The 21,316-nt window shown below is 70.3% G+C and overlaps 2 protein-coding genes across 2 annotated transcripts; one reads left to right on the top strand and one right to left on the bottom strand.

Moving 5' to 3' along the window:
• Positions 1 to 146: 146 nt before the first annotated feature.
• MSL1 (MSL complex subunit 1) lies at positions 147 to 8,137 on the bottom strand. The gene is made up of 8 exons (XM_075036518.1): positions 7,129 to 8,137; positions 4,382 to 4,605; positions 3,614 to 3,999; positions 2,608 to 2,672; positions 2,236 to 2,303; positions 1,809 to 1,933; positions 1,621 to 1,693; positions 147 to 1,463 (listed from the first exon to the last, which is right to left on the bottom strand). Exons 1-8 carry the CDS (start codon positions 7,747 to 7,749, stop codon positions 1,373 to 1,375), a joined length of 1,653 nt encoding a protein of 550 aa, XP_074892619.1. The 5' UTR covers positions 7,750 to 8,137; the 3' UTR covers positions 147 to 1,372.
• Positions 8,138 to 14,557: 6,420 nt separating this feature from the next.
• On the top strand, positions 14,558 to 20,558 carry NR1D1 (nuclear receptor subfamily 1 group D member 1). The gene is made up of 8 exons (XM_075036513.1): positions 14,558 to 14,793; positions 17,052 to 17,387; positions 17,481 to 17,569; positions 17,652 to 17,796; positions 18,156 to 18,619; positions 18,755 to 18,940; positions 19,654 to 19,864; positions 19,958 to 20,558. Exons 1-8 carry the CDS (start codon positions 14,766 to 14,768, stop codon positions 20,155 to 20,157), a joined length of 1,659 nt encoding a protein of 552 aa, XP_074892614.1. The 5' UTR covers positions 14,558 to 14,765; the 3' UTR covers positions 20,158 to 20,558.
• The last annotated feature ends 758 nt before the right edge of the window (positions 20,559 to 21,316 follow it).

Raw genomic sequence — 21,316 nt, 5'->3', positions numbered from 1 at the left:
AAAAGGCGCGCGCGGGTGTGTCCACGTGTGACACCCCCCCGTCTCCTCCCCCCCCCCCCCCCCGCGGGGAGGACGGGCAGCGCCCACCGCTAACGTGTTTATAACTTTATTTAGTATTTTTTTTAAACACATTTCCTTTCTTTTGGTGTTTGGTTTTTTTTTTAGTTTTTTTTTTTTTAAAAACTTTTTTTTTTTTTAAACAAGTTTCCTTCCGCTAATTAACCTTGGTGCCAGAAAGCAGCTGGGTGCGGTGGAGGGGCTGGGGGATAAAACTCGGGGGGCACAGGCCCCACGCAGGGACGGGACGGGAGGAAAGACGAGACAAGAAAAGAAACGGAACGTTTTTCCTATTTAATCTCTGCTGAAGGGGAGGCCGGGGAGAGCCTGGCCGGAGTGGGGGACGCAGAGAGACCCCCCCACCCCCGACCCGTCTGGCAGCACTGCAGCGGTCCGGTCCCCAGCACCCAGGGCTGGGGGGGGGTCCGGTGGCACCGGGAGGGGGGCTCGGCCGGGACAGGGGACGCCGCGGCAGAGCAGACACGGCGCCAGCTCTCACACCAACCCAACTCCTTATGGCACACCTAGCCAACCTCGAAACATTTAAATTATAAAAAAAAATTAAAAAAAAAAAAACAAAATTGTGCGTATAGGATTTCTATTTCACAAAAAAAAAAAAAAAGTTTTGTTTTTAAACTCTCCCCTCTGACCCCATTACAGCCACTCAAGAGGGGGGGGGGGGGTGAAAAAAAAGAAAAACAAAGAGGCTTCCCGGCACTTTCCGGCACCCCGCTCCTCGCTACGGCAGGGCACCGGCCGGCAGCGCTGCGACCCACCGGCAGCACCCGCTGCCGCCTCTCACACCACTTGGACACACACTGGTGTTTATCCCATTTTCTAACTAAACATAACGAGAAGGCAGCAGTGGGCAGAGTCCCGGCAGGATGCGGCCTCCGTGGCTGGCGGACGCGGCACCCCCTGACACCGGGGTCTGGCCCCGGCGCTCTCCATGCTCCCGCCCGCGGCTCGAAGCCAAATGTCCAAAATAAACCGAACGTCGGCTGCGGGAGGGCAGGGGCAGCGTGCGGAGCTGCGGCAGGCAGCGAGGACGGGCAGGATGGGCAGGCAGGGTCTGGGGTTCACCCACTGCCCCCTGAGACCGGAGCAGCCGGCGGGAAGCCTCGGCCGGCAGCTGACCGGTGCCGCTGGGGATACAGCTGCCAGCATGGGCGGACAAGTCCAGGAAACGTGTTGCAAAACCCAAGAGAACAAAACCGGGGTCACAGAGGAACTAAACCATCCGTCAACGAGAAGGCAGGAGAGGGCAGCGGCCATTGGCACGACCCGGTGATGTACGGAGCTCCCGGCGGCTCCGCTATTTCCGGCAGGTCCGATGTGGCGTCTGCTTCTTCTGCATCTCCAGCCGGCAGCGGCTGCGCTCGTCCAGCCAGGGCAGCTCGAAGTTCCTGCGGGCAGAGCTGGCGTCAGCACGCCGCGAGGCACCGACCCCGACCCAAAACATGCCAGCACCCTCGCGGCAACGCCGAGGATGCCAGCCCAAGCAGCGGTGCCCGGCTCAGCCCAGCTCCATCCCCTCCTGCCACCGGTGACACCGGTACTCACTGTGGGGTCAGTTTTGGTAGGGGCCGGCCAAAGGCGACGACAGGCAGGTATGGGGTGATGAGCAAGCTTTCCACTGCGGGAGAGACACCAGTGTTACACAGCCCCTGCCTGCACCCCCCGCTGCAGGCAGCACACCCCTGCCTGCCCCCCAACACCCCTGCCTGCCCCCCAATGCCAAAGACACTCACCGTCATCTGGCTCAGGGAAAAATGAGGTAACTTCAGGCTCTGACTCCTGAATTCCTTTCCTTTTGTACATTCGGAGCTGCAGCCGCTGTAGAATTCTCTGTTCCCTGATCCGCTGAATGTCCCACCTGGAAAACACGACGCCCCCAGGCGGGGGGGGCAGTGAGAAACTGCAGGCAGCGAGCAGGCAGGCGACACGACCCTGCCGGGGAGCTCAGGGGGCTGTGCCGGGGCCGCCACGCTGGCAGCAATGGGGGCGCATCCCTTCTCCAGCAGCGTTTCTGGTTCCCATTCCAGCTGCGCTGTGGGTGGCCGGGTCCCGTGTCCCCCCGCTCCTGGTGACACCCCAGGACCTGTCCCTGCAGGAGCAGATGCAGACCACCCACTCTGCCGGGAGCCCTCAGACTCCCATCACCCTCTTTGCTCCCACCTTTTCCTTCGTTTCTCATCCAGCTCCAGCTTCGCATGCCGTTTGGAAAAGACGCTGTCGTCCAGATTCTGCAAGGACAGACGGGGATGAGCGCGTCCACCCGGTGCTGGCAGCCCCGGCACAGCCCCGAGCCGGCAGCCAGAGCTGCCGTGGCACAGAGGGGTTGGTCCTTCACCCCCACCCCAACCCTCCAACTGCAGCCGGGGTTTGCCGTGCTGTTTGTGCCGGATGAGGGGACGAGATGCCGCCAGCCCCGCAGCAGCAGCAAATGCCACAAGCCACTCTCCTGGAGCGGTGAAACAGCTGGGAAGGAGCCTGCGGCAACGCCGGCTCTGACAGCAGCCGCTGCACCCACCAGGGCGGTGTACGTACCTCCAGGATGTCCGAGGGGTTGGGGTCTCTCAGGGGCTCCACGACATGGTCCCTCCAAGACGGAACTGCAGGACGAGAGGCCAGGCTGTTAGCCCCATGCTGGGAGCCCCACAGCCCCGCACTCCAGCCCCATCCCCACCGCCTCGCTGCTCTTTTCCAGCCCATCCCTCCCTTGGAGGGTGCCGCTCAGCCTCCCCCAAACCCCCGTCCCGAGCCAGGCTGGGCGATGCCACCGGCTGAGGGCAGCGGGAGTTGCCGGAGCGGGGGCCCACGGGGAGGCAGAGCTCATCGCCATCCCCCCAGCCAAGCACGCAAGCAAACCTGAGCCGCTCCGAGAGGAGACACACCGAGCTCCCCCCGCGCCAGAGCGCTCGGCCATCCAGCGCAGCCTCCACCGGCAGCATCGGCGACTGGCACAGCCCAGTGCTCCTCACCGCCGGTGCTCACCGTGCTGCAGGACCCGAGGAGACCGGCTGGGAAGGGGCAGCCGGCAGGACAGGCACCGGATTCGGGGGGCAGCAGGCGACCCCGTGGAGGAACCCGTGCTGTGCCACGGTGGCACAAGCCAGAGAGACGTTTCCCAACCGCAAATGGGAAGTTGCTTCACCCCTCGCTCAAACGGGCACGCGGGCTGCTTGGCAAACTGGGCGGCTAAAGCGGAGCGGGGCCGGCAGCCCTGCCCAGCGCGCTGCCCTTGGCTCGGCCACGCAGGCAGCGGCAGCCCGGCACACGCCGGAGCAGGGCAAGCCGGAGACATGGTTCAGGAGAGCCCATCGCCGGCACCAGAGCTGCTACCTGCTGCCGCGGGAGGAGCCAGCGGCACGGCACGACCGGCTGCACCTCTCCCACCGCGATTGGGATTCTGCCCTTTGCTGGCTTCGGGGTGAGGGTGCCGAGCCCCATTCCCCAGCCGCCCCGAGGCAGGTGAGCCCCTCTCTGGCCGCCGGCTTTGCCCCAACACCCGGCACGGTGGTGCCAGCGCCGCGGCGGGCTCTCCATCGCTTACTTGCTACAGTCTCCTCCTTCTTTGGGGAGGGCTCCCGCAACGGCAGCGGCGACGGGGGCGGCTGGTGCCAGCGGCACAAGTACATTTCCGTGGTTGAGAGATAGGGCAGGTCGTCTGTCTCGCTGCTGAAGAAGCCCTTCTCCTTGGGGTGGGCGCCGGGGCCCTTCAGCGGGACCGAGGCTCGGAGCGGCGTCTCCAGGAGCGACCTGGGTTTTTCTGGAGTCTCTTGGCTCCGCAGTTCTCGTTTACAAACAGTTTCGGACAAGGAGCCGCTCGATTCTTCCTTCCCCGGGGAGTGCTTTGGAGTTTTACTCTTCACTTTCGAGAACTCGGACACCAGTTTTTTAACGGGCGTCTTCCTCTCTGCGCTCCCAAACGTCGGCTTCCTGCGGGAGGAAGAGGAGCTGAGCCGGGCACGTGGATCCTCACCCAGCACAGGGGCTGCCGTGGGAGACTACCGGCACGCTCACACCAGGGCCGGCCGGAGGCAAGTTTCTGAAGGCGAGAGGGGCTTTCCCGGCATTTCGGGACTCCCCCTCCTCCTCACCCAGACGTTCACGAGGTTCCCCCTGGCCAGCGCCAGTGCTCAATGGGATGCGCTCCCAGTGCCGGGCAGCCTCTCCGAGCGGCTCGAGGGTCGCTGGGCTGAGCTGGCACCTCAGTGCCCTGGGCAGTGCCAGCCCCACAGATGAAGAGCCAAGCCATGGGGAAGGTCCCCCCCCACCTTCCCCCCCAGGCCCCACGCAAGCAGAGCCGGGCACCCTCTACCTTTTATGCCCCTTCCCGTTCCTGCCGTAGGGGAAGTGCTTGGGCTGCAGGGTCGGGGTGGGCTCCAGCAGGTCCTGGGGACACTCCAGTGGCAGCTTCTCGCACGTCTCCGCCTCCGGCTTCTCGTCCACCTCGAAGCCCTGGAAGATGCGGTGCTTCTCCCGCTCGCTGTCCTTCTTCACCAGCTGCACCCGCCTTTCCATGCGCTCGATCCGCGCAAGGAGCTGCAACGCAGGGCAAGGGCTCACCTCGCGGGTGCGCTCAAGGGGGGTGAACCCCGCGTGCGCCCCTGCTCCCCGGGCAGCTGCCGGCACGGTGCCCTGCCTGCACGGTGCCCTGCCTGCGCATCCCTTCGACGGCAGGGAAACACCCCGGGGAAGAGCTGACCCGCAGCACCCACACCTGAACCATCAGCCGCTCGCAGAAGCTCTCCGGCACGGGCGTCGCACGTGGTGCAGGACCGGCAGAGGACCCGTGCCACACCGCCGCGGTGCCCTGCCTGCTTTCTGCCCGTGTCAAACTGTGCCCGTCCCGGCATTTACCTGGCAACTTCTTGGGAATGCTTGGGGTGCAGGAGCACGTTTGCGAGGAGACCCTAAACGGTGCCTGAGCCATACCCACTTGGGCTCAGCCGGCACCGTGGGCTTCCCGGCACACCGGGAGTGCCGTGGCTCAACGCCTGCCCTCCCAGAGGGGACAAGAGGCCAAGGGCAGCGTCTGCAACGAGCACCAGGTGCTGCGGGCATCGCACCCCTGGACAGTTCAACTGCAGCGCTGGCAGGCCGGGGCTAAGATGTCCAAACGGCACAAAATGGCCACTCGCTCTCCGGCTGCTTCTCCCCCTCCGGCACTGCCCATCCCCGTGGCAGGAGGGCTGCGGCCAGCCGCAAACCCTGCACGTTTCGAGGAGCAATTTGGGGGGCTCGACCACCGCTGCATCCTTCCCGAGTGCCGAGGCAGCGCCACCGGCCCTGGGGAGGGAGAGGGCGGTTCGTAATTAGACGTGGGCTTCATTTGAGAGCGAGCACCCGACTCGGTGACACCTGCCCTCGGTCACCCGTCCCCGACCCTCGCCCGTCCCCGCCAGCCGGGAGCTGCAGCCATTTAGAGGGGTCGACTTGGCAAAGCGCAGCAGGGGGGTCCCGAGAACCAACATCCCCCCCCGGGACGTGGCTGCAGGGGGGGGCACAGCCTCAAGGAGAGGAGCTGGGAGCAGCTCCCGGGGTTCGCCTGCCCCGTCTCCCCGGCAGTTTAACCCCTGTGGGAGGCTGCGCCACGGCAAAGCCCCGTCGCAGCCTCGCCGCAGCGGCTCCTCCATGTTGGAGGACTCGGCACACGCACACGGCGGGGACGCGGCATCGCCGAGCGGCCCCACCGGCTGCACCACGTGGGATGGCCCTTCCCTCCGCAACCGGGGCCACCGCAACCGCCACCACTGCAGTCAGGGCGAGCCAGCGCGGCGGTCATCCGGCACCGGGCACCCACCGCCCCGCCAGGGGGGGACGGCTGGGGGGGGCACGGCCTGGCAAGCGGGCGATGCGGGTGTGAACGCACGGCGAGGCGCAGCCGCATGCGTGGGGCAATGCGGGCAGGGGTCCCCTGGAGGGCAACGCACGGCATCCATAGGGCTACGCAGGCAGGGCACCCATAGGTGACAATGCACGGTGCCTATAGGGCAATGCAGGCAGGGCAAGCATGGGGGGGGGGGGGGGCAAAGCTCAGCCGAGGCGTGCAGTGGGGTGCACACAGCATAGGCGATGCCCAGCAGGACCCCCCCCCCCCCGCGAGTGCGTGGGGCAAGGCAGGCAGCCTCGCAGGGCTGTGGGGGGCCCCCAATCCCGGGGGGGGGGGGGGGAGGCAGCCCCCCCTCGGTGGGGCAGGGCAAGGCTGCGGCCGGTGATTACCCGCAGGCCCACGCGTGACCGTGCTCCGCCGTACACACACACCGCCCCCCCCCACCCGCGACGAGGGTGACGCGGCCCCTTTAAGTTCACCCCCGCGCGGCGGGGCGGGAAGGCACCGCGGGCCCTTTAAGGCCCCCCCGCGGGCCCGCTGCCATGGCGACGGGCGGCGGCCCGTTAACCCCCGCCGGCCCGCCCCGCCCCGGCCCTTTGTGCCCCCGCCGGTCACCCCGCCCCCCGCCGGCCTTTGTCTGGGGGGGGGGGGCACCGACCCTCGGGGGGGGGGCATCAGTACCTGGGGGGCATCAAGCCCCTGGGGGGGTATTAACCTCCGGGGTGTGCCTGGGGGGGGGGGGCATAGTCCCCTATGGGGGGGTATTAACCCCCGGGGGGGGCATGATTGCCCCTGGGGGGGGCACTAACCCACGGGGGGGGGCATTAACCCCCCGGGTATGTTGGGGAGGGGGACTGACGCCCCCCCCCGGGGGGGTATTACTCCCCAAGGGGGGGGAGGACACACACATTAACCCCCTGGGTGCTGGGGGGGGCGTTAACCCCTGGGGTGCCACGGGGGGAGGGCGTTAACCCCCGGGGGGGGCATTAACCCCTTGGGTGCCACGGGGGAAGGGCGTTAACCCCCAAAAGGGGGGGCATTAACCCCTGGGGTGCCACGGTGGGGGGGGGGGGGCACTTACCTGTTGGTGGGCGGAAACCCCGGGGGACCCAGGGGGTGCTGGGCTGGGGGCATTAACCCTGGGTGGGTAACGCCGCGGGTGGAGGGGGTTAACCCCTGCTGTGCCACGTTCCCGCCCCCCCCCTCTGCCCCCCCCCCCCCCCCCGCCGTACCGTGTCCCGCTCGGCCTTGAGCTCCTCGATCTGCCGCTCCTTGGCCTGCAGCTGCTGCTGCTGCTGCTCGATGAGGTCCAGCTGGAGCAGCAGGATCTGCCGCAGGCAGGCCGCCTGCCCCGGCGAGCCCCCGCCGGCCCCCATCCCGCCGCGCCGCGAACCGCTCTTCCACTTGCCCTCGGCGGGCAGCGGCGGCGGTAACGGTGGTGGAGGAGGAGGGCCCGGTTCGGCGGGCCCCGCTCCCGGTCCCGCTCCCGGCCCCGCCGAGCCTTCCCCGGCGCCGCGCCCGGGCAGCACCGCCTGGTAGCGCGGCCGGGCGCCGGCATCCCCCGCGCCGGCCTGCTTGCCGCCGGCCAGCGGCACCAGCCCGGCCCAGCGCTGCTGCTGCTGCTCCGCCGCCGCCGCCACCCCGCCGCCGCGGCCCTTGTGTGCCCCCAGCGGCGGCGGCGGCGGCTCCCGGGGCCGGCGGAGCGGCGGGCGGTGCGGTGCGGAGCCCTCCTCCTCCTCCTCCTCCTCCTCCTCTTCCTCCTCCTCCTGCTGCTGCTGCTCCTGGCCCCCCCGCGGTGGCGGCGGCGGTGGCGGCGGCGGCGGCTCGGCCGCCCGGAAGGCGGTCGACCTCATGGCCGGGGCCCACCGTTCCGTACCGCCCCGTTATCGTTCGACGACGCGGCGTAGCGGCGGCGCCGGCCGCCGCCGCCACCGCCACCACCGGCTGCGCGGCCCGGGGGGCGGCGGGGCCCCGCCGCCATCAGCGTAGCGCATCCCCCGCCCCGGGCGGCGGCGGGGGCCGCGGGACGCGGGCAGGGGCTGCCCCGCCGCCCCCTCCCCTGTAGCGGGGCAGGGGAGGGGCCGAGCCGGGGCCCACGCGGGACCGCTCCACGCGGGGGAGGGGGGGGGGGGAGGCGCGGGCCGGTACCGGGGGCGGGTCGAGGCCAGGGCCGAGCGGCGGCCCCCGGTTACCTTTAAACCGGGCTCGGTGCGCATGCGCCGGCGGTAGCTCCGGCCGGGGCGGGGAGGAGGCGGGGGGGGGGGGGGGTGCGGGGACCCCGGGGGTGAGGAACGGGGCAGGTCTGCGCGGGGAAGGACCGGGAGCACACACACACACACCCCCACACCCACCCGGGGACAGTTCCCACCCGCTCCCCCTGCCCCGCTCTCCCGGGCCGTGGGGTGGTCTCCACGCGGGGACTCGCTGGTCCCGCGTGGGGCGCTGCCCGGTGGGGACGGGGACGGGACGGGGGTCCCGGGCCGGCAGTACCGGGGCCCGGCCGCCCGGTGGCTCCCGAGAGCGGCGGCTCCGCCCGGAGCGCGCCGGGGTCCCGTGCCCGCCCCCACACCCCCCCCACAACCCCCCTACAACCCCCCCAGGCCCCGTCCCGCCGCCCACCGGGGCTCTGTCGGGTCTCGGCACGGCCCCACGGCGAGGGGAGGCGGCGGGGCGCGGGGAGCCCCTGTCCCGGGAGAGAGGGAAAGGGGGGGGGGTCACGGCCACGATCCGCCCACGCGGGGGGGCTGGGGGGAAGCGACGAGGGGGGAGGTCCTGTTCTCCGGGGACGGGTTTGTCCTGCGTGAGTCGGGCTCTGCCAGTGCCCCCGCGGGTCTGCAGCCCCCCCGTGTGTGCACACACCCACCCCCGCGGGTCTGCAGCCCCCCCCCCGTGTTCACCCCCCCCAGCACCCACACAGAGTCCTGCAGAGCCTGCAGTTCCTGGTGTACATGTGCAAGTGCATGCACACCCCCCCACACACACCACCCCCCCCGCAGAGACTGCAGCCCCAGCACACACATGCACACGTACACGCACACACACGCATGGCCCCCCCCCCCCCCGCAGTGAGGGACCGCAGCCCCCACTGCAGGCACACGCGCACCCTGCAGGCACTGCAGCCCCACTGCACGCACACGCACACGCGCCCCCCCCCATACTGCAGCCCCAGCGCACACACGTACGCATGCACACACACACACACACACAGAGCATTCCCCCCCCCCCCGCGATGAACAAACACCCCCCCCCGCAGCACACAGGGCCATGACATTGGGGACACGCAGGGCACGTGCCGGTGACACGCAGGGGACACGTGGGGGACATGGTTCTCCGCAGAGCTGTATTCACGGGGGGGGGGACACACACACATGGACACACACACACAGTGGGGTGTGTCCCCCCCCCAAAACCCCTGCACAGCAGCCCCCCGCGAGTCGCAGGGTCCCCCTCCGCCGCGGCGGCCGGGCCACGGTGGCAACGCCACCACCCCACGGTGCGGTGCAGGGGAAGCCCCTCGGCTCTCGCCGCCGCCGCCGTGCCGTGTGTCGCGCCAAACCCTACGGACGGCCGTGCCTTCCCGCCGCGCGCGCACACGCGCGTGCACGGGAGCGTGGCCGTCCTCGTACGCGCGCCCGACCGGCCACGCTCGCCCACGCGCGGCCGCGCCGGCCTGGACCGAGGGGTTCCCGGCACCCGGTCCCCGCTGCGGCAGGCCCACGTGCCGGCCGGGCGCCCGCCCGCACATGGCTCTGCAGCAGGGCCGCCGCGCAGGGAGGGCTGCTGGGGCTAAAAATGGAGCAGGGCTCACATGCCAGCGCCACGTGACGCCGCAACCAGCTCGCTGGGATGGAGAGGGCTCCCTGCACCCGAGGAGGAGGAAGAAGAAGAAGAAGAAGAGGAGGAGGAGGAGGAGGAGGAGGAGGGGAGCGCCCGCTCACATGGGCTGGCACAGACGCCAACCGGCCCGGTGCCCCAAAGCCCGCGGCTGCCGTGTCCCCCGTGGGGTCGGGTGCTGCTGGGGGCTGCCCCACATTCCCGCCGAGCCGTGTTTCGGGAAGGCCGAAGAGGGGGCCACGGAGGCGTGGGAAAGGGGCGCGGGTTCCCCATCGTTCGTGCCCAGGGTGGGGGGGGTCTGTGAGGCCGAAGGAGTCCCCGTGGCCCCTGGCGCTGCCCATGCCCCCCCCTCTCTCGGCGGTTCAGGGATCCGGGGCCGTGGCGCTGCAACGAGAACACAAACATCAGCGCATGAGATTTATGGGGCCGCGGCTGGGAGGGGTGCGGGCGAGGGGGGGGGCCAGCGCTGCCGCAGCCCCACCCTGCAGGCAGGGGCCACGGGGGTGCCCCCCACCCACCCCAGCTGCTCCCCATGTGGGGGTGTCCCGAGCCACCCCATACGGTGAACACACTGGGGTGCCCCCCTCTCCCAGGGCTCCTGCCCCCCCTTCTGCACCCCCATATCCCAGCGTCCTCCTGATCTCTGGGTCCCTGCACCCTCCTGGGGTCCCTGCACCCCCAGATCCTGCACCCCCCTGGGCACCCTGCACCATCCCTGGATCCCTGAGTCCATGCACCCACCCGGCTGCACCCCTAAATCCTGCACCTCCACGGATCTGTGCACCCCTGCACCCCCGGATCCTGCCCTGGGGTCCCTGCACCCCCAGATCCAGCTCCTCCCTGCACCCCTGCATCCTGCATCCCCAGACCCTGCACCTCCCGGGGTCTCTGCCCCCCAACCCAGGTCTGCCTCATCCCCGGGTGCCGGGGTACTGTTGGGGTGCCCCTGCCTGCCGTGGGGTGCCCCCGCCTTCCCTCCCTGAGCCAGGCCTGCCTTGTTTACCTGATTTTTTTTCCCTTTCCGCGGGGAGGGGAAAGGCGAGTCCTGGCAGCGCAGAGCTGTCAGCCCCAGCCAAGAGCCGTGGGGACGAGCCAGGGCTGCGCTCTGCTTTTCAGCCACGGATCTGCTGCTGCATGGCAGGAAAACACCCCAAAACCTGGAGCACCCAGCCCTGCCTGGCACTCCGCAGCGGCACCAGGGCTCCTGCCCTCCCACCCGCTGCCGTCAGTGGGACCCTGTGGGGACGAAAGGGGGGCTCAAGGATGCGGGACCCCGCAAGCGGGGTGAGACCCCGACAGCTCTGGTTGTCCCCCCCTGCAGCATCACACCTATGGCTGGGGAAACTGAGGCACAGGATGGCACAGGATGGCATCCTCAACCCCACAGGGATCCTGCAGCCCCACAGTGCGTTTGGAGGGCGTCCAAGCACGGGTGGGTGCCGAGGCTGCAGTGCTGGGGGGAGGGTCTGCACCCTGCCAGACCCCCAGTGCCCAGCTTGGGGAGGGGGAGCGACAGGCAGGAAGAAACCCCCGTCCCTGGCAGAGACACCCCCCCCTTTTCCTGGAAAAGGTACAACAAGGTAAACAACCCGGCCAGCCTGGAGTAAAAATAAATCCCTTTGCACGCAGGCGTTCACCGGCAAGCGGAGCGCACAGTCACGTGGCACCGCCGCACGGCACCGCCGGCAACCCGGGCACCGGGGCACGCGGCCGCCGGCCCTCGCGCCCACTCCCTGGCACCGGGAGACGATTCTTCAGCTGCCTCCTTGTCCCTGGGGAGCAGCGGGGTGCTTGCTGCAGGGGAGGGGGCCGGAGCCAGACCCTCTGGGTGGACGTGGCAGTGGGAGGCCGGGGACGGCGGAGGGGGTGCAGCTGGGGGGGGGGGGGCATGGCACGGGAGGGGGCATGGGCGCACGTGTCCCCCCGCTGCTGCCAAGCAGGGCTCACCTGGTGCCTGAGCGCGGCGGCACGTGACAATCAGAGAGGGGGGGGCTGAGGTGCCCCGTCTGTGCCACGGACTGGTTAGCATGGGCACTGCCATGTTGGGGTGCACGGGGACCCGCAGGGAGCCCCCCCAGGGCACAGCTCCGGGCTCTGGGAGGGTCCCCGGGACAGCTCGGCCGTGGGACTGCTGAGGGTCCGGCGCAGGGCACAGCAGGCACATGCACAGCTGTAGCACCCCGCCATCCCGGTGGCTTTGGTGGCCCCGTCACCCCAGCCCTGCTGCCCACAGATCGTCCCTGGCCACCATCCCTGTCCCGCTGCCGGGATGTCCCGGCTGCACCCAGGCTGGGGGCCCTGCTCACAGCACCCTCACACCGACCTGCTGTGCTGGGGTCCCAGCCCCACAGCGGGACCCCACAGCAGGACCCCACAGCAGGACCCCATGGGGGGACCCCATGGGATTTATCTCATCCCTCCCAGCCCCTCAACCATCCTGGGGACCCCCGGGGGAGCTGAGCAGCCAGGTCCGGCCAAGGATCCCTGTACAGGGCCGGCTCCGTGCCGTGTGCCGCAGCGCCGTGCGCAGGGTTGTTTTCTGAACCGAGATGAGTGGCTGAGTCACGGCTAATTGCCGCGGCCCAGGAACGTGCCAGGAGGGGAACGAGGCGCCGCATGGGGCCGGTGGCACCTGCACGCTCGGGGCAACAAGGGCACAGCCGAGCATGGCTGCGCTGCTGGGAGCAGGGATGGGGCAGCAAGGGCCCCCCGGCCCTGGGGCCGGCATCTCCCCAGGTCCGCTGGCCCCCATGCCAGCCTGGTGCCACACATCCTTCTGGAAGCTGCCGGGGTTTCTCTGCGCCGGAGGTGCCGGCTGCAGCGTGGCCATGGCACCACGCAACCGCCTGGTGACTCAGGGCGAGGACAATTCCTGCGGGGTGACGGGGTGTCCCCACCGCCCCAGTGCCGCAGGGTGCTCCGCAAACTGGAAGCAGCCCCAGCACTCAGCAGGGGTCCCTGGGGGCCCGCAGCCAAGGAGCAGCCCCACGCACCCACTGGCGCTGGCACCAGGGGTTCCTTGGGGCACAGAGCTCTGGTGTCCCCCCGGGCGCCCCACAGGCTCCCGGCGCAGGCAGGGCATCCGAGGCCTTCCCTCCTGTGGGATTAGCTCCGAGGATTTCCCGGCGCTGGCACATCCGTGCTCTGCACCTTCTCCTGGCTGGGGGCCAGGGCAGCAGCCGGCACGTGGCACCCAGTAGGGTGCTGGCACCCCTGAAACCCTCCCTGCCCAGGGCCACGAGCATCCGCAGAGACCCCAGTGCCGCCGGGCAGGGCTGGCCCCGGCACCATGACCCAAATCTGCTCGGTGGCTCCATCCTGGCACCACGGCACCGGGTACAGCACCTCGCTGCAGCCCCTGCGGCAGCCGGGAGCGGGGCCAAGCTGGGCTGCAGCTGCCAGGCACGTGCCACACCGGGCACCCGCCGCAGGCAGTGAATTGCCCCGGTGGCACTGGGGACAGGCAGGGGCTGGACAGGGGGGGCATGGATGGAGAGGGAGAGGCACAGCAGAGAGCTGGCCTTGGCCAGTTGGGCAGGGGTCCGGCTGTGCCGCGCTGTGGTGTGTGCTGGGGCTGTGCCAGGGGCTGTGCCGCTGCTGTGCCGTGCACAGGCATCCCTGGTGCAGGGGGTCCTGCGGTGCTGGTGTCACGCTGCACCTGGGTGTCCGCAGTGCAGGGGACGGTGCCATGTGAGGTGACAGGGACACTTGTGTGTTCCTAGTGCAGGGACCATGCTGTACTGGGTAACATGGGTGCCCAGGTGTCCCCAGGGGACAGTGCCAGTGCTGCGCCTGGGTCTCCCTGGTGCAGGGGACGGTGCCATGCAAGGTGACAGGGGGGACAGTGCTGTGCCTGGGTGTCCCCAGCGCAGAGGATGGTGCCATGCAAGGTGACAGTGGTTCCAAGTGCTGCACCCAGGTGTCCCCAGCGCAGGGGACAGTGCCGTGCTTGGGTGTTCTCTGTGCGGGGACCATGCTGTGTAGGCTGACGGGTGTCCCCCGGTGTCCCCAGTGCAGGGGACTGTGCCGTGCAAGGTGACAAGGGCGCCAAGTGCTGCACCCAGTTGTCCCCAGTGCAGGGGACTGTGCCGTGCAAGGTGACAAGGGTGCCAAGTGCTGCACCCAGTTGTCCCCAGTGCAGGGGACTGTGCCATGCAAGGTGACAAGGGTGCCAAGTGCTGCACCCAGTTGTCCCCAGTGCAGGGGACAGTGCCGTGCAAGGTGACAAGGGTGCCAAGTGCTGCACCCAGTTGTCCCCAGTGCAGGGGACTGTGCCGTGCAAGGTGACAAGGGCGCCAAGTGCTGCACCCAGTTGTCCCCAGTGCAGGGGACTGTGCCGTGCAAGGTGCCAAGGGTGCCAAGTGCTGCACCCCGTTGTCCCCAGCGCAGGGGACAGTGCCGTGCTTGGGTGTTCCCCGTGCAGGCACCACGCAGTGCAGGGTGACAAGCGTCCCCCCGCGTCCCCAGCGCCGGTGCCGTGCAGCGCGACCGGAGCGCCGAGTGCTGCGCCCCGGTGTCCCCGCCGCAGCGGCCGGTCCCGCTGCCGGTCCGGGTCCCGGTGCCGGTGCCGGTCCCCGCGGGCTGAATAGACGGCCCCGCTGCGGGGGGGTCTCCCCCGTCGTGCCCGGGGGGGGGTGTGGGGGTGCTCCCCGTTGTCACGGCGCGGGGCCGGGGCCGCCGGCGGAAAGTGTGTCACTGGGGCACGAGGCTCTCCCCGGGAATCACATGGGGGAGGCGGCGGCGCCGCGTGCGGCCCAGTGCGCAGCCGCGGCCGGTGCCGGGCGGGCGGCGGGGCGGGCGGCGGGCGCACAACAGCCCTTGCCGGGCGGCGGCGCGGCACGGCTCGGCGCGGCTCCCCTCGCCTCGGCTCCCTTGCCCACCCCCACACCCCCCACACCACCACTACCACCCCCCCCCCCCAGCCCCGACACCCCTCCCCGCCTCTTCGGCTGCGGGAGGCTCGGCGGAGCCGGGACGGGCGCTCCCGGGACAACCCCCCCCCCCCCCCGCCCCGACCCCGCTCCCCGCCCCGAGGATGGCCGCCCCCGAGACCGGCAGCACAGGTCAGTGCCCCGCCGGAGCGACCACCGCCCCCCCGACCCTCTCCCTCACCCCCCCCTCCCCCGGTTCCGCTTCTCGCCCGCGGGCGTGCGCGCCGGGAGCGTACGGGCACCGGCACCGGGAGCGGTCCCGAGAACCGGACGGGAGTCGGGGTCGGTGCAGCGGGACCGCGGCGAGGGGCTGCGCGCTGAGACCGCGAATCGGCGGGGGCCGGACACCGGGACCCGGGGGGGGTGTCCCGCACACCCCGGCGGGCAGGATGCGCACCGGGACCGCATCCCGGAACGGGGCTCCTTCCTACCGGGACCGGGCGGTCCTGCATAGCGGGGTAAGGATCGGGCAGCGGGGCCGGGGCGTCCCCGGGAGGGAGGGATGCGCGTCGCCACCGGGACGTCTCGCACGACCGGGACGACCTGAACGCCGGCACCGGCTCGCTCCGGTCGCCGGGGCGGGAGGGACGGAGACCGGGACCGGGGAGTCCCGAACGCCGGGGTGCGCTGGACACGGAGGGTCTGTGTGTGTGTGGGGGGGGGGGGGTGAGGGTGTAGGAAGGCTGAAAACCGGGATCGGTGCAGCGGGGCCGCCCGGACACCGGGACCGAAGGGGAGAGCGCCGGGACCGGGGCAGCGGGGACCGGGCAGCCCGTGGGCGGCGGAGGCGGAGCCTCGCGTGCTGGGGGGACCCGCGCGGGGACGCGCACCGGGAGAAGCGGGGAGTGTGGGGGGGGGAACGACACACACGAACGGAGGCGGTGCCCCCCCCCCCCCTCCCCGGCACGTGTCCCCCTCCCCGCCGCTGCCACGTGCGGAGTTTGTTTTCCCCGCAGCCCCGCCCCGCCCCCGCCCATTGGTCGCCTCATGACATCATCTCTGCCCCCCCTCCTGTCGCCGTGACGTCACACCCGGAAGCGGGGACGCCGCGTTCCACTCGCCCTTTCCAACGCGGGAAGGGGAGGGCGGGGTTGGGGCTGTCTCCGGGGCAACGAGAAGGGGCGGGGCGTCGCGATAGGCCAATGGGATGAGAGGGGGCGGGGCAAAGCGTGAAGGGGCGGGACCGCGGGAGGCCACGTGCGGCTCGAGCACGTGGGGCGGCGGCGTGAGGCCGCCTGAGCTGGCGGGGGGGGGGGGAAGCTGCGGAGCGGCTGCTTTTGGGGGGGGTCCCCAGGGGGTCGTGGTGCTGCGGGGTCAGGAATGGCCCCTCTGTCCTGGTGCAGCCCCTTAGGGGGGATTCCCTCCCCCGAAGCCCCAGGATCCCCTCTTTGGGAGGGTCCCGGGGCTTCGGGGGGGGGAATCCCCCCAGTGTTTTGGTGTCCCAGCAGCTGGGGGGGCCCCAGGAGCTGCAATTTTTGGGGGGGGTGGTGGTACGGGACCTACTGTCCCCAATTCGGTGACCCCCTTCAGAGGTGGCTCGGTGAGGGGGGTGGCTGGTGGTGGCAGGCTGGCTCCGGCTCATGGCATCCGTGCCAGCGGCACCGTGTGCGGCAGGAGACACGTGGCCCCGGCGATCCCGTGTGTCCCCAACGTCGCCCTCCACGTGTCCCGGACTCAGCCGGAGCCATGTCCCGGTGCTGCTGCCCCTGCCCCGTGCGTGGTGGTGGTGGGGGTGGCAGGGGGGAATGAATGGGGGGGGGCTGTGACCTCTGCCAGGGCTGGCCGTGGGCACAGCACCGGCGCTGGTCCCCACCTTTGTGGGGTTCTCCCACGGAGAGCCTCCCCAGCCTCTGCCCTTTAATGCAGCCCTGCGGTGGGTCTGCATCCCCCCAGCTGAGGGGGCTGCGCTGTACCCCCCCCCGGTGCCATGCAGGGGCTTCACTGTGGGGGTCCTTCTGGATCTGTGGGGCTGGGAGCCGGGTTGTGCCACGGGCACGGGGCCGGAGCCGGTGGCTGTAACTGCCGTGACCTCCCGGTTACACCTCTGACGGGTTCTCGGCCCGCATTCCTCCCACGGGCGCTTCCGGGGCGCTGTGCCCGTGTTCCCAGTCGGCACGCACCTGGGCAACCCGGCTGTCCCCGTCCCACGTGGGGCCGGCACTCGTGGCAGCTGGCAGGCACCCTGCCTGACTCAGGGAGGGCAGCACACGTGCGGCCACGGTGCAGCAGGACGCCTACGGGGCAGGGATGCATCCGGGGTGCTTCCCTGGGGACCCCCCCCACCCACCCCACCCGGGGCTGCGATCTACTTTTTGGGGTCCCCTCTGGGCCGGGAGAGGCTGAGCCCGGTGCAGCTCGGTGCATGTGTGGCCCTGCTGCTCTGCCCGCAGGCGGCGTGATCAGCTACGTGGGCTCCAGCGGCACCTCGCCCAACCGCACCAGCCCCGTCTCGCTCTGCAGCGACAGCTCCAACAGCAGCTCCCAGTCGGGCTCCCAGCCCTTCCCCACCTACTTTCCCCCGTCGCCCACCGGCTCCCTCCAGGACTCCCGCGCCTACGGCGGGGGCTCGCTGGCCCCCCGTGAGGACGGCTCCCCTTCATCCTCCTCTTCCTCCTCCTCCTCCTCATCATCGTACGGCTCCTCGGTGAACTTCCCCGGGGTGCAGCAGGTCCCCGTGGATGAGCGACGCCGCAGCTCGCCCAGCAAAGCCGGCAGCACCGTCACCAGTGAGTGGGGTGGGCAGGGGGGGTGGCGGGTGGTCCTCCTCCCCATGTCCTGGTGGGCACCCCGGGGCCCCGCTCACCCCCGTCCCTCCGCAGAGCTGAACGGGATGGTGCTGCTCTGCAAGGTCTGCGGGGATGTTGCCTCCGGCTTCCACTACGGCGTCCACGCCTGCGAGGGCTGCAAGGTACCGGGGATGGGGCCGGGGTAGCACAGAGCCCCTGCCGTGCTGGGGGGGGGTCCTGAGTGACACCCCCCCGGCCCCGCAGGGCTTCTTCCGCCGCAGCATCCAGCAGAACATCCAGTACAAGAAGTGCCTCAAGAACGAGAACTGCTCCATCGTCCGCATCAACCGCAACCGCTGCCAGCAGTGCCGCTTCAAGAAGTGCCTGCTGGTTGGCATGTCCCGTGATGGTGAGCTCAGCCCCGGCCCCCCCGGGGGCACCCCAGAACCGGGGACCCCATGTTCGGTGCTGTACATCCCCTCCGGGTGCGATCCCCGGTGCCCAGGGCTGCGTGTCCCCCTCCCGGGATGGGTCCCCCCCCATGGTCAAGGCTGTATGTCCCCTCCAGCATCGGGTCCCCCTGCCCGCACTGGGTGCCCTGTGGGACACGTGCCCCCTTCCACGTGCTCCAGGGATGCGTCCCCTCCAAGCCACGACGTAGGGATGCAGCCGCGTTCCCGGCAGCCCCCGGTCCCCCATCGCGCAGGGTTGGGGTGGGAGGGGTGTCGGCGTGCCCGGGTTGCCCGCTAACGCCGATGTCCCCCGCAGCGGTGCGCTTCGGGCGCATCCCCAAGCGGGAGAAGCAGCGGATGCTGGCGGAGATGCAGAGCGCCATGAGCGGCATGGGCAGCGCCCCGCCGGGGATGATGCCCGCTCCCGGCGAGGGTCCAGCGCCGGGCGGGGGCCGCGCGCCGCCCCCCTGTCCCCCGCCGCTCGCCCCCCCCGCCTGCTTCTCCCAGTTCCCCCAGCAGCTGACGCCCCCCCGCTCGCCCAGCCCCGGGGGGGCCACCGAGGACGTCATCGCGCAGGTGGCCAAGGCCCACAAGGAGATCTTCGTCTACGCGCACGACAAGCTGGGACCCCCCCCGGCCTGCGAGAACGGCCTCCTGCGCTGGGACGCGCCCCCCGCCTGGGCTCCCGGCCCCCCCGAGCCCCGGCTCTGCCCCCCCGCTTACCCCGAGTCCCCGGCGCGGGGCTGCCCCTGGCCCCGTGGCACCAAGGACGTCCTGCCGGTGAGCGCCCGGGGGCTCCCGCTCCCTCTCCCGGGTATTTTTAGCCGCTAATCGCACTAATCGCCTTGTCCGTGCCGTGGCGGCGGGGCTGGGGGAGCCCCACGGTGCCGGGCTGAGCCGTGCCGTCGCCCGCAGGCTTGCCCCATGAACAGCCACCTGCCCGGCCGCAGCGGGCGCTCGGTGCAGGAGATCTGGGAGGATTTCTCCCTCAGCTTCACCCCTGCCGTCCGCGAGGTGGTCGAGTTCGCCAAGCACATTCCCGGCTTCCAGGCCCTTTCCCAGCACGACCAGGTCACCCTGCTCAAAGCCGGCACCTTCGAGGTACGTCCCGGGACAGCGAGGGCTCGACGGAGGGCACGGTGCCCCGTGGCATTGCACGGTGCCCTGTGGCCCAGCATGAAGTCCCACGGCACCACATAGTGCTCCATGGCCTGGCACGCTGCCCCATGGCATTGCATGTTGCCCCATGGACTGGCATGGAGCCCCATGACATGGGCACAGTACCCCAAAAGCATTGCACGGTGCCCCAGAGCATGGCACGGAGTCCCATGCCATTGTATGGTGCCTCACGGCACTGCATGGCTCTCCACGTACAGGCACGGAGCCTAACGGCATCGTGCAGTGCCCCACAGCATTGCACGGTGCCCTGTGGACTGGCGTGGAGCCCCACAGCATGGGCACAGCGCCCCAGAGCGTGGCATGGAGCCCCATGCCATTGTGCGATGCCCCACGGCATTGCATGATGCCCCACAGCCTGGCACAGCGCCCCATGGACTGGCACAGTGCCCCGCGGCATTGCACGGTGCCCCATAGCATGGAGCTGTGGCACAGAGCACGGCATCGTACGGTGCCCACGGCACGGCACAGCAGCCCACAGTGTGGGAGCCACGGCACGGAGCGTGGCATTGCATGGTAGCCCACAGCGTGGGAGCCACGGCACGGAGCGTGGCATTGCACGGTAGCCCCCAGCGTTGCAGGATGCCCCCCGGCGCGGCACGGTTAACCCCGTCCCGCTGACGCCGCGTGTGCCGCAGGTGCTGATGGTTCGCTTCGCCTCGCTGTTCGACGTGAAGGAGCAGACGGTGACGTTCATGAGCCGGACGAAGTACAGCCTGGAGGAGCTGTGGGGCATGGGCATGGGCGACCTGCTCAGCTCCATGTTCGAGTTCAGCGAGAAGCTCAGCGCCCTCGACCTCACCGACGAGGAGCTGGGGCTCTTCACCGCCGTCGTCCTGGTCTCGGCAGGTGGGAGCCGGGGCGACGCGGGGAGGGGGCGTTCGGGTGCGGGGGGGGGGGGGCGGGTGTCACTGCCCGCCTGCTGACGCCTCGTCCCCGCAGACCGCTCCGGCATGGAGGACACGGCGTCGGTGGAGCAGTTGCAGGAGACGCTGATCCGCGCCCTGCGCGCCCTCGTGCTGAAGACGCACCCGGCGGAGACGTCGCGGTTCACCAAGCTGCTGCTGAAGCTGCCGGACCTGCGCACCCTCAACAACCTCCACTCCGAAAAGCTGCTCTCCTTCCGCATCGATGCCCAGTAGGGCCCCCACGGACCCCAGGGACCCCCCCGCGCACCCACCACCCTTGTACATAGCATCGCAGCCGGGGGGGGAATGACACACGAGCCCCCCCCCCAACGGGCAGCACAAACCCCATGGCACCCGCTGGACTCCCGGGGGGCTGCACTCCCCAGGTGGGCGCTGGGATGCCAGCACACACACACCCCCCCCCTCCTCCAGTTGGGCATCTGCCCCACGGCTCCGCTGGCAGCGCCAGGGGGGTTCCCCCGCCCCAGCCCCCCCACTCCGGCAGCCAGCGGTGGAAAGCAGAGGCCGGATCCAGCCGAGCTGTGTGGGTGGGTTTGGTTGGGTTTGGTTGTTGTTTTTTTTTTTTCATCATATATTTATTACATAAATATATAGTAAAATAGACCAGCAACAATTACCATAAAAATATCTTTCTTTAAAATCCTGACCAAAACACAAAAGGGTTTAAAATCGCACGTCACAGACTGTGATTGTCACGGAGCTCAGCGGCCCCCCCGTCCCGCGCCCTACATTCAGCGACGCCGGCCGCGGCCCCCGCCGCCACCGCGGCACCATGCATAGTAGGGGGACCCCGCGCCGGGCTGTGCCAAGCCATGCCGGGGCGTGCCGAGCCGTGCCGGCTGGGCTCGACGCGGCCCCGAGCAGGGGCAGCTCCGGGAGCCATGAGGTATGTGCTTGGGGGGGACGGGGGACACGGGGACGGGGATGGCCCGGGGGAGGTGGCGGGGGGGAGTGGGGGGGGAAGGCAGGGGGGCACCGGTTCTGCCCCCCCGGCAAAGCCGGGGCCGACGCTGGACGTGCGATGGCGACGCGAGACGGAGACGAGAAGGAGCGGCGCGGGGGGAGTGCGAGGGCGAGGGCATGCTGGCCAGCGGGGCGGGGGGCCGGGCTGTGCCCCCCCAGGACGAGCCGCCCCAGGGCACCGTGCTGCCGCCCGGGGGGCCCACCCGGCTACGTGGGGGTCACGTTTTGCTGCTTAAGACACATCCCGCGACAGCTCCGCCCTGCCACGCGGGCGGGCAGCGAGCGCGGGCAGCGCGCGGCATCTCGCGGACCGTGCGCGGGAATGCACGGGCACGGCGCGGCCACGGCACGGCCGCCGCACCGGCACCGCCGCCGCACCGGCGTCGCTCCGGCACGCGTGGCCGGCACG

Source organism: Buteo buteo, chromosome 9, assembly GCF_964188355.1.
Source record: "Buteo buteo chromosome 9, bButBut1.hap1.1, whole genome shotgun sequence".
NCBI lineage: Eukaryota > Metazoa > Chordata > Aves > Accipitriformes > Accipitridae > Buteo > Buteo buteo.
The sequence above is the reverse complement of the archived record's forward strand: the minus strand, read 5'-3'. Positions and strand labels throughout refer to the sequence as shown.